This window comes from Varanus komodoensis, unplaced genomic scaffold (genome assembly GCF_004798865.1).
Source record: "Varanus komodoensis strain SLA01 unplaced genomic scaffold, ASM479886v1 scaffold5, whole genome shotgun sequence".
Classification (NCBI taxonomy): domain Eukaryota; kingdom Metazoa; phylum Chordata; class Lepidosauria; order Squamata; family Varanidae; genus Varanus; species Varanus komodoensis.
The window spans coordinates 31,443,517-31,457,719 of record NW_025336087.1 but is presented as its reverse complement, the minus strand read 5'-3'; the positions used below and the strand labels follow the sequence as shown (position 1 = coordinate 31,457,719).

The window sequence follows — 14,203 nt, the reverse complement described above, 5'->3', positions numbered from 1 at the left end:
TCGCAGATTAATTCTTGACAGACAGAAAGAGGATTTATGTATCACACTGGCTGAAACTAACATAGCAAATGTGCTCCTGAAAGGCAAATGGCAAAAAGAAAGCAGGGACTTAGAAGGAAAAAAGTGAGACCTAGGAGGAAAAAAGGTCAGGCAGCATTCCCCTTAGCAGGAAACTTTTAGTTGTGGAATGCTACCTATCTGCATATGCATGTTGCAGTTATGGAATTGGATCCATGGTTTTACTTCCTGAGGAGAAAAGGATCCACAGATGGAAAGTCCCTCCACCTAATTTTTCTCATTTCCACTCCCCCTCAAATACACCATATTTTTCAGGCTCTTGTGTAGCATTTTCAGGAGGCTGGAGGAGCTGCTATGGGATGGAGGGGTGAGAAAATCCACCCATGCAAAATATGGATCCAACCCATGCCTGGGCTGGTGCCCCTATAGTATGGGGCAAACTTGTTGCTGGAGGAGAGATTTGCAAGACCTTGGACTGACAGACAACTGAATGGGTCCTAGATCAAATCAAGCCAGAACCTTCCCTGGAAGCAAAAAGGACAAAACTGAGACTGTCATACTTTGGGCACATCATGGAAAGGCAAGACTCACTGGAGAAAACAATCATGCTAGGGAAAGCCAAAGACTGATGAAGAATATGAAGACAAAGTCTGAGATGGATTGACTGCAGAAAGGAAGCCACAGGACAGAGCATTTTGGAGGGCATTCATTCTTACGGCCTGCATAAGTCAGAAACAGCTTGATGGCACATAATAAAAACAATGTCCTAGGACAAACTAGCCCCTTCCCACCACTGTGCACATAGATGCCTTATTGTGAACACAGGACTATATTGTACCACTGATATACTTGCCAGAATGACAAGCTGCTTTAATAACAATTCAACAGCAGCAATTATACTTTACATATAAAATATCTACCAAGACTGCTTATGAAGTATGTGGGTTGGTTTGACTTAAAGAAGATAATAAAGGAAGCTTTCTTGATGTTTCTAGAATCTAAACTGATGCAGTTTAATACTGTAATGTTATGGTATTCTTAATACAAAATAATAACTGCTGAGAAGCAAGTTGTGTGGGAGAACTGAAATTAATCTCATGAGAAGTCAGATAGGGGCAGCTTGTTCTGGTCATCCCTAAAGAGAGAGCTCTGCTTTGTTTTTCAGATGGATACTCTGGAGTTTCTTGGAGATGAGTTCAGTGGGATGGCCAGGTGTCCTTACGATGCAAAACACGCCAATGTTGCATTGTTCGCAGGTAATGAAGAAGAGGAAAATAATAAATTCTGTTACAGTGTTCCACTTACTGTGTAACAGCTATTCTCACGAGATGGCAAGTATATAAAGCTCCCATATTATACCTATATACTTAAGAGTATACCTGCAATAGGAATCAGAAGCAACATTTTAGTGGATCTGTCCACTTGGGACTAAATTGATAAAAAGCGAAAAATGTAGACTTGCCTGTTGCAAGTCATTTTCAGCCAGTGCTTCCTACTTACAATGGTAAAAGGTATACTAATATAAGAGGGTACCTAGCATGCCCTAGCATTGCTAACTGTGGCATGCTGGGAGTTGTAGGCCTTTTTTCTGTCTAAACATGCAGGGAATTGCACCTCTTAAGAAACAGACAACACATCAACAACTACTGTGTGTGGTTCTACTCTTTCTGAGATAAAATAGAAAGGATAAAAAAAGGACAAACCTGGTGTGATTAAGCTTCTTGATGTTTTGTTACCAGCTGTGGCAAGAGAGGGGTCTGTGGGTTTAATCATGATTTATTATGCATGCAATGAAATGCAATTAACTCTTAATTCTTTTTGCAGTAGTTTAAAACATTGAGTGCATATTAGTTGGGTTAATTTAGGCCATTGATTATGGAATGGCATTTTGGAATTTTGTTCTTTATAGATTTTTAGATTAAATTGACTCATTACTGAAATTGTGTTAGCATGAACTTCCAATGATCCCATTTTGAGTGTACCTATAAAATATTCAGTAGCATTATGGAAACCACCTGCAATAACCTTTTGGAGCTTTTTCCAGCAGGTGCCTAGCTAAGGAATAGCCAGTGTTGACTACGTACTGTCTTGCACACCCCACCTGATAAATATTAAAAGTGTGCTCCATTGCATAAGATACTAAAGGCAGATTCCTATGCATATATCAACTCCAACGATGCCCCAGCCAGCCATGCACCATAATAGACAAATCCACAAAACAATAAAGCCAGGATACTTTATTCCATCTAATTTATATCCCAACGTTAAGTTTTTGATTTGTGTATCTGCTTACAGCATTTGGATAACTAATAGGTCATTTTTGGTGACATTGTTTTGTTGCATCTCTTGATGAGGTATTTGATTACTTCGGCTGTCTCCAGATCAGCAAAATGGTCACATGTGCAGTGCCAATTTCTGTGCAGATTTACAGAAGAGCAGTTCTGTCCAATGGAGCTTACTATCCAACTTACATTTAGAATGAAGAATGAAGCTTTCTATTTTGACTTGTACTGTTCAAAATCAAATCATGAAATGTTTTTCATGTATGTGTGCTCCCTCTTTTCCGAATTATGGCACTATTTTTTCCTTTAAAAAACCTGAATTTGTCATATTGCACTTGTGTTCTGCATGATCTTGTGTGTGTGTGCACAGAGAAACATTAGTTTGTCAAGAATAAATAAATATCAAAGTGTATTCTTCTAAAAAAAGTACGTGGAAGTGCAATTTAGTTGTCTAAAATGTCCTCTGCCAAATATAACATTTATTTATGTAATAACTTTTCCAAATAGCATTGCTGAAACTGGAAATAGCAAAATAATCTCATGGAGTGTTTTAACCATCAAAAAAGCAAATTACCATTGAGCTGAAAAAATGAATAGTTTTCATATAGCTAGAAATGAAGATAACCTCCTTACTGAATTTCACAGTTAGGAAAAACATGTCAGGATTTTTCTAAATAATTTATTAAAACCCATCAATGTTTTTAGAATCTGTAATGTATGGTAAAGTCTTATTACATCAGTAATAGGATTAGCTCTGATTCATCATGAATTGGACATGGCAATTACTGAGGCATCAGAGCACTGTCTGGTCCAGTTCATTGAGGCCTGAGGCTTTGCCAAGATGCTTGGTCAGTCCAGCCCACCAGCTGTGTGTTTGACCCTTGAGCGTCATGGCTTATTGCAAGAACTAAGGGAGGCATTTGTACTTGGGTCCAGGAGGCTGTAAATGCCTCCTTGGTGGTACCAGCCTATCTATCTATCTATCTATCTACTATCTATTTATTTAGACAGCTTATATGCCGCCCCCTTCGCATAAGCCTTGGGGCGGCTTACAATCATTAAAATCCTGCCTATAAATACAAAGGAAGATGTAATTAAGCCACTCCTGAAAAAGCCTAACATGGACCCAGAGGATGTTGACAAATATAGGCCAGTAGCCAACATCCCCTTTCTGGGCAAGATGCTTGAGCAGGTGGTGGCTGAACTCTTGAATGAAATAGATTCTTTAGGTCCATTTCAATCAGGCTTCAGGCCTGGTTTTGGAACAGAAGCTGCCTTGGTCATGCTGTAGGATGCCCCTTGCTGAGAGAAAGAGAAGTGTGATCCTGTTGATTACCCCAGACCTCTTAGTGGATTTTGATACCATCAAGCATGGTATCTGCATTGCAGTGGTTCTACACCTACTTGACTGGCCAATCCAGAAGGTGGTGCTGCACCATGGCAGTTATGCCATAGGGCAGCCTTCCCCAACATTATGCCTTCCAGCCATGTTTGGACTGCAACACCCAGACTTCCCAGTCAATGGCCCTGTTGGATGGGAATTCTGGGAGCTGCAGTCCAAATGCCTCTAAAGGCCACCAGACTGGGGAAGGCTGCCACAGGGCACTGCAGGGTTCCATTTTATTGCCTATGCTATTTAACATCTACATGAAACTGCTGGGAAAGGTTATCTGAAGGTATGAGCTGAGGTACCATCAATATGCAGTTGACATTCAGCTTTGACTATTGGGCAGTATAAAAATGAAATAAATAAAATCAAGTAGCAGTCGTAGGAATCTGTTCACCTGCCTCAGCTTAGGAGAAATTCTTTCTTGTGTGCATGCATGTATATGTGATGAGTCTATCAGATTTGTGCAGAAGACATATAATCATAGGATTTGCTAAGACTTGCCAGGAAGTAAAATTGTTTACTGTGGCTAGAGTGTGAGAAACCTGGGTTCAAGTTCTACTTGGCCATGAAGCTCACTGGGTGATCTTGGAGGAAGAGCATATGCTACCTGGGGCTCCTCAAGGGCTGTAAACATAACCAACCAAATAAATGCATAAATAGGAGCTCATACATGTATATCATTCATGCCAAGTATGAAGCTGATAATTTACACCTGTACACTGCCATCCCCAGCACCCTACCCCTGCAGTGAGCAGACAGAGTTCCAAATGTTTTGGACTCGAACTCTTAGTGCTGACCAGTGAATGGGGCCTGACCCTGCACTGATGCAAATTAATGTCTAAAAGTAGCAGTAGCCCAGTTCATACAAACAAATGGACCCATGATGGCTTACTTAATTTCTTTGTATAAGACACTATATTTTGCAAGTGCCTTCTCCATAACATATCCCGCGTTCGCAGGTTTTTGTGACATATGAACCCAGTGTAAGAGGATTGTTGTTGACATTGATATTTATTAGGGTTAGGATTCTTGATGTGGTGAACAATCCAACCATAACCCTAAAGCAGTGCATGAGTTCTTGGTTAACAAACCACTCCAACAACCCATCCTTGTTGGGTTTCCATGGCACAGCATGCCATGGTTGCAGCTTAGATTTTCAAAATAGTTATTTGCTGCTAACCTTGGAGGATAATTACTTAACTGCATGTTTTAGAGTGAGATGCAAACAGGTCACTTTTTTAAAACACAAAGCCATGACAAGAGAGGATTATTGCTGCCTGAAATTGTTCTCTTAGAGCAATTAGAGTAAAAGAAAGCAAGTTTGTTGATGCTGTCATATACCAACCAATCCTCTTCTACAGTTCTGAGCAGCCATTTCTTATTTGCTCCAGTTGTAGTAATTTGCTTCTGATTAGAGTTGTTGCAGAGGGTAAATGAAGCTCTATTCCTTTGAAATCTCTGAACTCAAGTGTACTGGTGGGAAAATTTTTCTAAATGTCTATCATTTTATTGGGACAACTGAAGCTTCCTTAACAAATGACCTGACCACCTACCACTTGTATGAAAATAAACATAGGTATAAGATTCTTCCATCCCTCAAGATTCCCAAAAGATCAATGAGGATACCCATCCTCACCTTCCCTGAATATGAAAACTAAGCCTAGTAATTATTTTTCAGGTGAATATACACAGGGATGAATTTATCCCTTACTCTAACTGGGCTGTGCATATCACAGTACATTTCTGTGCATTGTTGTAGCTGTAGGTAGGTCTGGTGTGTTGAGCAAGAGAATAGTGATGAACATGTTCAAAATGGAGCAGTTACTAAGCACGGTTTTTCTAATAAACCCACCATGGGCTATTTAGGATTAACTTATTTTGTGTGTTCACATCATACGAAAATGAAGAAATATAACTTTACCTTTATTTCTCTTTCTTCCCACCCCATCCCAAAGAGGGAAAGCTGTATTCTGCCACTGTGACAGACTTTCTTGCAATAGATGCAGTCATTTATCGGAGCCTTGGAGACAGCCCAACTCTGCGGACAGTCAAACATGATTCAAAATGGTTGAAAGGTAAGTAAACAAAAGCAGGGGGTGAGCAAGGGCAACACTTTTGATTATACTCTTGGATTCCTGACAGACCTTGCTGTGCTTTTTTACTTATCTTTACTGTGCTATTTTACAGTCCGGTCTTTTAGTGATTGCTGCAAAGAAAAGGTGTTTCAAGCATATGGCAGCTGAACTTCATTTCGTTTAGAGGGCACTAAATTGCCTTTTTTACTGGAACATTTATTTCACAGGTTTGCTTTGTTTCTCTCCCAAGTTGCTAGACAATGATACAAAACCTTAAGAGCCACCAGAATAGGTGCATCCAATTTTATTTTATTTTTTAAAGCCTGGATAGACTGAGAAGCAGATAAGGAATATTTTGAAGTAGTGATGGGACCATCAGCTCTTCCCTGTGATTTGGCTCGGTAACTATCAATGCTTTATGAGGTGTAGAAAATTTGTTCTGCAGTGTTAGGATCCATCAATAAAAATAAAATAACAGAACCTCCATTTTATTGTCATGAAGTACTGAATGGGTGCAGCAGAATTAGGCAATTTGTATGTTCTAAATAACCTCATTGTTAAGAATGTTGCCATTCATTCTTTTCCAGAGGCATTATGAATGGGTGCCACATAGCATTCTGTGATTGTGAAAAGAGAGCTTTTGCTTGTAGACAAAAATGCAAGAGAGAGGGGGGGAGGGGGGTAGAACGCACAGTTTCGAGATGATGATCTTAGTGCCAATTTTTTTTCTGTTAAAAGTGTTGTATTTTTATAGTCAAGCAAGCAATTACTATTTCTGCTGATGGCTATGGGCAATGTATTAATTCCTTTGGGAAAAAATTTGTTTCTGCAAATAAAAAGAATCCAGATTTTGCATTCAGAATGAATAATGCAAATCAAATACTTTTATCTCTAATATATGACACTGCCTAATTTATCCTACTTTCGGGATTCTTTCCCTCAAGGAAAGAGAACAAAGTAGAGCAGAAGACTGTAATTTTGGGGGTAGGCCAACTGGAACAAAGGATAGAGTAAAGGAGCCCTGGGAAGTATGAGGATACTGAATTCCTCAGATATCAAGGTGATGATGGGGGTGTGTGTGTGTGTGTGAAGACAGTATCTATTAACTTGTGAGTTTTGTTTCCTAATTACCAGTTCTCTTTCTACTTCACTTAAATATCCCACAAACATTTTCACTATTGTTTTGGTCATTTTTGTATTATGTTATATTTTTTTAGTCTGTCTGTTTCCCTCAGAAACCACAGGTTCATCTTCTAAACCAGCTAGCAACAAGAAAAAAAAGAGAAAGATTGGGGCTATCACAATTGTAACACCAGCCGCAAATTGCATTGCATGTCTTTCTGTAATTGCAGAAACCATTAGACCCAGGCTAGATTACTCATTTAGGGCCTTTTCCTGAACTGGGCAAAAACTGAGTTACATCTAAAGTGCTTATTTACCAGAGAAATTTTGAAAACTGATATTTGAGTTTTGACTATAACAGCACGTTTTAGTCTAAAGTGAACCCTATGAAATGTTTTATCTAATGCATTTTGATTTTTTTTCACCAACCAGAAGTGGGGCCTAATTCTGATAAATGTGTATATATATGCCCAGTTCGGGTATAATGTGTATATGTTCAGTTCAGGCTTTATCTGTCATCTCCTTTAGCTATAGGGTTCGAGCAATCCTCCCTTTGTGGGAAAGACCAGTTGTTGCTTCACAGATCTATGGTGATGGCAGTCGATAGTAATAGCATCTAGGATGTTTTCCAAACCATTGTTTTCCAACTATTTACATACATCGTCTACACAGAAGTTAAACATCTACATAAACAGAATTTAAATTTTCATCTCAATGTGTTTGCTCAGATTTTCATACCTGTAAGTTAATTTTGTGTTTCTTACAGAGCCTTATTTTGTCCATGCAGTGGATTACGGCGACTATATCTATTTTTTCTTTCGTGAAATAGCAGTGGAATACCACAGCATGGGAAAGGTAAGGGGCAAAAACTCCTTGTAGACCAGTACAAGGCAGGGATGACCTTGAAATGAGAGCCATTAATCACAATGACAAGGTCATTGTTTTGAGAGGATTCTGCTGTTAATGCCAAAGGTTGGTTGGAATGCAGCATTGCATTGCCTTGATATAAAACATTCTGGCTTGTGATGGCGACAAGATGCATTTAAAAAAATATCTCCATTAATCTGGAAAACATATGGCAAATTGAATTAATTCAGAGCTCCAAATAATCATTACAAGTCTGACTTTAAAGCAAAGAAGCAGCTGTATTTGGAAGACCTTCATGAGAACAACAGAAGTAAATGGGAAGAAATTTCAGACTTGCCATGTCATAAAGAACAATGAAAGCTTTATTGAAAGGATGTATTAAAAAGCTTACAAGGTTAAAAAGAAGAAAGGCATAAATAAAAGCCTGATGACGCTTGCATACTTTAAAAAATGCTGAGGATACAGGACTCAGAGGCTGGCAGTGTAGGCCACATGGATTTCAAATATAGAATGTGCTTTTGTTTGTAGAAATGGAAAGCTGAGTGGTCTGCATAGAAATGAGTTTCATATGGGCTGAGCACAGATATCCTGAAGGATTTATGACTGTGTATGAAATGTCACAGGCTTATCTTTCACAGCACACAGTTCCACAGCTGAATTTTCTTCTGTTTATTTGTCACAGATTATAGGAAACATGGAATGAAATTAAGTACCCAACAATGTCATATCTATCTTTTAGGAGAAGAGAAAATCAGAACTCTTTTCAATTTCTGTATTCCTCCTTCCCTCTTTCCCTCACTGTAGGTAGTTTTCCCCAGAGTAGCTCGGGTTTGCAAGAATGACATGGGTGGATCTCAGCGTGTGCTGGAAAAACAATGGACTTCCTTCCTGAAGGCACGACTGAACTGTTCAGTTCCTGGGGATTCGCATTTCTATTTTAACATACTGCAGGCAGTTACAGATGTTATCCATATCAATGGTCGAGATATTGTCTTAGCAACCTTCTCCACCCCTTATAACAGGTAACAAATTTAATACAGATTTTGTTGGTCCGCATTTGTTTTGCTCCGTGTTTGAAAACATTGCAATAAATAGAACAGGCATTGTTGGACTTTCATAGGCAAAGCAGCAGAGTTTAATATTGACCCAAATGTGGACCCACAGTTAACAATTCTGCAGCTGACTGACTGTGGAGTGGCACTGACAGCATAGTGCTAAATGATCTTAGTGCTATCTTAGTGGTGCAACTTAATAGAAACTATTTTGCTTTTAAGTTCTCACACATGGTGGCTTAGAATTAGCAAGATTGGGAGTGTATGCACTCACAGATCCCCTTTTTGTGCTTCCAAGAGTGTGAAGGGGGACCTTGTGAATCTCTGCTCCAGTATTTTGTGTCCAACTGCATTTGCCCTTGTGGTTCACACATCTCACACCAAGGGAGGTGTGCCAGTTTTATTTATTTTATCTATATCCCAACTTTTACTCATTCCATGGAACCCAAGACAGCTTACATAATTCTCCTCCTCTCAATCTTATCTTCACAACATCCCTGTGATGAAGGTTGGGTTGAGAGTCTGTGACTGACCCAATGTCACCCAGTTAGCTCAATGACTGAGTGAAGAAGAGAGCTGAAATTTCCTGAGTCCCAGTACCATGCTCTTAATTGCTAGACCAGACTGGCTCTCTCAGTTGTATGAGGGGACTGAGCATTGTATGAGTGGACTGAGCTTGCATCACTCACTGATTGGTCTGCTCTCACCATTTTTTTAAAAAAATATGTGAACCCCACAAAGGCGATAGCCATAAGTCACCACCCTGCTGCTCAGGGTGGAACAAGAGTGCACTCCAGAACAAGGCCAATGCATTTCAGCAGGATACATTCCTAGCAACTGTACTTCCCATGCATCACATCCTACATGCTAAGTAGCAGCACTTCTCCCTCATCACAGAATCAAGTTTCCTTTCTGTGAATGGATACGTCTTCCTCTTTCTTTGTACAGCATCCAGCATAACAGATGGCCTGAGTATGTCAGTATCCTTCGCTTACTCCTGTAATAAAAGCAATGAATAAAAAGTAACAGGGACCATTATTCTGACACCCATTGCTTTTAGGTCAGCTAATAAAAAATGTTCACAGTATCACCTCATCTGTTAAGAATTTGTAAGTGCTGGTATATTGCTACATGCTTCTTAGTAATTTATGGAAACGTGCTAAGGTTTCCTGTTTCTAAGGTCTCTGGGAAACTTTAGCAAATATGCTAATTAAAGTACAATTGCTGCTGTGACCATAAGGACCTGTTTCCTTTCCCATGCTTTTGATTAGAAGGGACATTTGGGAAAAGAGGGAGTGCTTCTGTTCCTGTACTCATGCCATGAAATGGCTACCTGAAGTCAAAGGGTAACCTCAAAGGTCAAAGGCAGACCTCCCACTGCTTTGAAATGGGAAGAAAGTGTCGGTGACATGGCTTAATAGCTGCCATTGGAAGCCCAAATTAGAGCAACTGCTTTGGGAATGATTAAACCATGAACCAAAAAATACAACCAACACAAGAAGGAGGAACTTTTTATTTACAAGAAAATCATCCCATTGAAAACTAAGATTCATTTAGCCAGAAGGGGAAAGAGGGAGAAAGGGAAGCACTAAAAGGATTCAGGATTGAATCTAATGTTTTTGAACATTTGCTTAGTGGCTTACTGATTTTATATACTTCCAGGTTTAGCTTTCATTAGTAATACTATTTCACGGCAACTGATCAACTGTGTACATTTTGCCTCCAACCGCCTCACCATTTCAGATTGTTTTTCCTTCTCTAGATGCCACAGACTAAGCAGTTGTTTAAGCAAACTCCTGACTAGCAAATGTACAAGTAAAATTCAGCTTGTGGGTTCCTTCACTTTGTCACATTCTGCCATGCCCCCAAAATGGAATCCAGGCCAGAGCTATGCAGATAAAATTAAACATCTGTCCTTATCCTTTGAGCCGCAAACACAGGTACCCTCCATGGGATTCCGCAAAGATGAGAGGAGAACATCAGTGCAGACAAGTATAGACACAATCTAGCTATTAATTGTTACTGAAAACTAGTTTAAGCCTTATATTGCTGTCCCCAACCTGATGCCCAACAGATTTTTGAAGTGCAACTCCTGTCTACCCTGACCAATAGCTGTTCTGATTCGGACTGATAGGAGTCATAGCCCAAAACATCTGCAGGACACCAGGGTAATGCTATCTAGCAGAACTTTGGCACGCAAGAGATCTGAGGAAATGAGTACCTGCCACTACCTGTGCATTTATAGGAACTCTCCTTCAAGTACTGCTGTCATCTGCCAGAAGGTGGCTAGTGACCAGGGACAGGGCCTTCTTGGTTGTAACATTTAGTCAAGGGACACTCTAAACTACTGCTTTTTTATCCCCAGTCAAATAACTTTTTACTATTCCTAATTTACAGTTTTAACTTACGTTTGTGAGCTGCTACTTTATCATTGTTTTAAGAATGAAACCCTGTTGAGAAGTTCACATTCTACACATGAGGAGGAGAGCAGGGACCATTATCCATGAAGTGGCACAAAGCCACACATCCTGAGACTCTTCCACTGCAAATAAGTTTTGTGCCAGTCTCTCTGGAACTGGGACACCAAATAATAGTATATGGCTGAAATGCATTATTATACTGGATAAGTCTTAAGGCATTCCAGTTCAGAGCAGAGATGATAGAGCAGAGATTCATACAGAGCTCATCTTTTTTGTTATGACAAATAAATCTCATTTATGGATTACTTTGAATGCATGCAGAGTAACAAAATATTGGAATGTCAAAAGCCACCTTTATGTGTACAACTTCACTATTTTTGCTGTCATTTTGGGGTTAATTAAAGGCTTGATTCTATGCATGTCAGAAAAAAATCCTCGAACTGCTAGATTTAGGATTTTTCTCTTTCTAAACATGCATAGAATTGCACCCTAAACAATCTACTTAATAGTCTTCTTAATTTTTTCTCTAATAATGTCTTGTTGTATTATCTTTTTAGTATTATCCTCAGCATAATTATTCAGTATCATAGTGTCTTCTTATATCACCTTTTCAGTATTATCTAAAAACCAAATTCCAATGGTTGTACATCTGATAATAACTTACTACCTTAAATCAGGATTATACCTCTCACCCAGATGCTGCTTACTATCTGACCAGAATTGTGTAGCTTAAGTCAGACAGAAACATACTACAGCAGAGCACGGGTAAACAACAAAGGCAGATTAATGAATAATTCATAACCTGAAAGTCATTGACTAAAAGAAACATTTAAGCCCCTTCCAAAGTGTTTGTGTAAGACTATAATTATATTTAGTGATTGCTGCTATTAGGTTACATGCAAATAATCCAAAAGTCTGAATTTAAATTTTAGTGGCAGTAAGGCAAAGTTATGTTTGCTTTTGCAACCTCTTTCTACATGACTGAGTTAAGCAAATGCCTGCTCACAGGAACTCAGCCAGAAATGTATAGAAAACTGAATGATGCTTAGAACTTCAACGGATGGATAGTAGTATTTTGCTGAACTTTCAGGTTAAGTGATGTGTATGCAAAATGTATCTGCTCCAACATCTGACTCATTTCTGGGATGCAACTGGAGACCCAGCAGGGCTCACAAAATGTCGTGTCAAGAATGTGTTAAATTTATAGAATGAGCTTCCATCCAGAAAATAACCTGTACTTTGAATAATCCATAATTTGTTGATACGACAAGTTGTAAGGAGTATATCTGAGAATTTTTCGCATGTTCAAAATTACTGTAATATATAATTTTTAATTTTTAGGAGAAAAACTGTACTGACAGAATCTAGCTGCTCACTGGAGCATTTCAAATGTCTGCATGAGGGCAGCCTTTTACTGTCAGTATCCAAAGGTTGGAAGGTTCAGCCTCAGAATGTCCTATGACAGGAAGGCTTCTATGCAGCATGTTCTCTCTCTCACACACACACACAGACACACACACAATTTAAGCATAACTTCAGAATGAGTAACTATTTCTGGAAATGTCACATTGCAGCATCCCTGGCTCTGCTGTCTGTGCTTATGATATTCTTGACATTGCCAATGTATTTACTGGGAGATTCAAAGAACAGAAGTCTCCAGATTCAATATGGACACCAGTTCCTGATGAACGAGTACCCAAGCCCAGGTACTTTTCTCTGCTATGTTTGCTGCCATGCCAGGATTGGGAATTTAATGTTTTTTCATAGCAATGGGAGATTTAGTGTGTGACATAAATGTTAAAAAAGGCAAACCAAAGAGATGAGAGTGTAACTCGAGCAAAATTAAATGGGTTTATACCCTCCAACCTCTACAGCTAGTTTGGTCAGACAAGAGGGGACATCATGCTAGGTGAACAACTAGTAGAAGTCATTGTTTGCTAGAGAATAAAAGAAAGTTAGACTGCTTCCTTGGGGAAAAGTCTGGTTAAGTGGATAGTTTGATATTGGGCAAAGAAAAAAGGATAATGATGAATGCATGCTCCAATGTGGTTTGTGACTCAGTCTCAGTTCAACTTGTTTAGGGGACAGGAGCCAGCACCAATAGGCTGATACCCGCACTGACAGAAGCAGGGCCTGCAAACAGAGAAAGGAGCCTTCTGGTTTCTAGCTGTGCCTAAATTGCTGCTTCTGTAACCACAAGCAGTGTTTGTACTGGCATCAGCATTCTGTGCTGCTCCCTAGCAGTTGGAGAACCAAAAAGAAAGAAGGTCAGAACAGGCACAGATGTATGCCCTTTTGGAGACAGGGAAACCCACCTATGAATCCTGAGTTCCCTGCAATATGGCAGGAAATGGACAGAGCAGGAAATCCTCCCTAGAAAGCCAATGCTATTTGCGAGGTTGCTGCACTATTTGCACTCAGTTTGAGGCCCAGGAAATGGACAGTAGTCCAATCCCACAAAGAGCTTCCTGCAAGCAGCATCAATGGTTGCATCTCCAGGGGCCATCTTCCAGGCTTCCAGCCACTAACACGGGGAAGCCGTATCTGCCCAGCTGCTCAGACCCCCTGGCTCCAGCATACTTATTTCCTGCATGGAAAAGATGGGGTAGGTTGGGTGGAATCCCACTTAGAAAGTTGAAATTGCCTTTTTGACCAGCTTTGGAAAGATGAGGACAAGGATGAAGAGTCCACATTCCATCAAGAGTCCTAATCAGAACCCAGGAGGAGGGAAGGGGTTCTCTTCCCACTTCCCTCAGTACCTCTTCCTCAAAAGGGCTTGTACTTGCTCTGCACTACCCTTTCCTTCATTGCTTCGAAGTGTTGGGCAGTGGCGGAAAAAAATAGAAATGGCTGTTACTTGAACATCTTTGGTCCAGAAAGCAAGAAAAAGATCCTGCTCTTTTATGGAAAACAGAACCAGAAACTGGAAGTGTTATTCTCTCTGGATACGACATCAAAATCTTCTTTATATTGAAGG

General features: G+C 39.7%; 1 protein-coding gene across 5 annotated transcripts in view; it reads left to right on the top strand.

Moving 5' to 3' along the window:
* SEMA6A (semaphorin 6A) overlaps positions 1-14,203 on the top strand; it is a 183,368-nt gene that overhangs the window by 118,606 nt on the left and 50,559 nt on the right. For all 5 annotated transcript variants that reach the window (XM_044445818.1, XM_044445817.1, XM_044445814.1 and 2 more), the window contains 5 exons: positions 1,184-1,274; positions 5,646-5,765; positions 7,654-7,742; positions 8,559-8,776; positions 12,801-12,932. In XM_044445818.1, the coding sequence (XP_044301753.1) occupies positions 1,184-1,274; positions 5,646-5,765; positions 7,654-7,742; positions 8,559-8,776; positions 12,801-12,932 (650 nt within the window). The remainder of the gene's footprint in view (positions 1-1,183; positions 1,275-5,645; positions 5,766-7,653; positions 7,743-8,558; positions 8,777-12,800; positions 12,933-14,203) is intronic.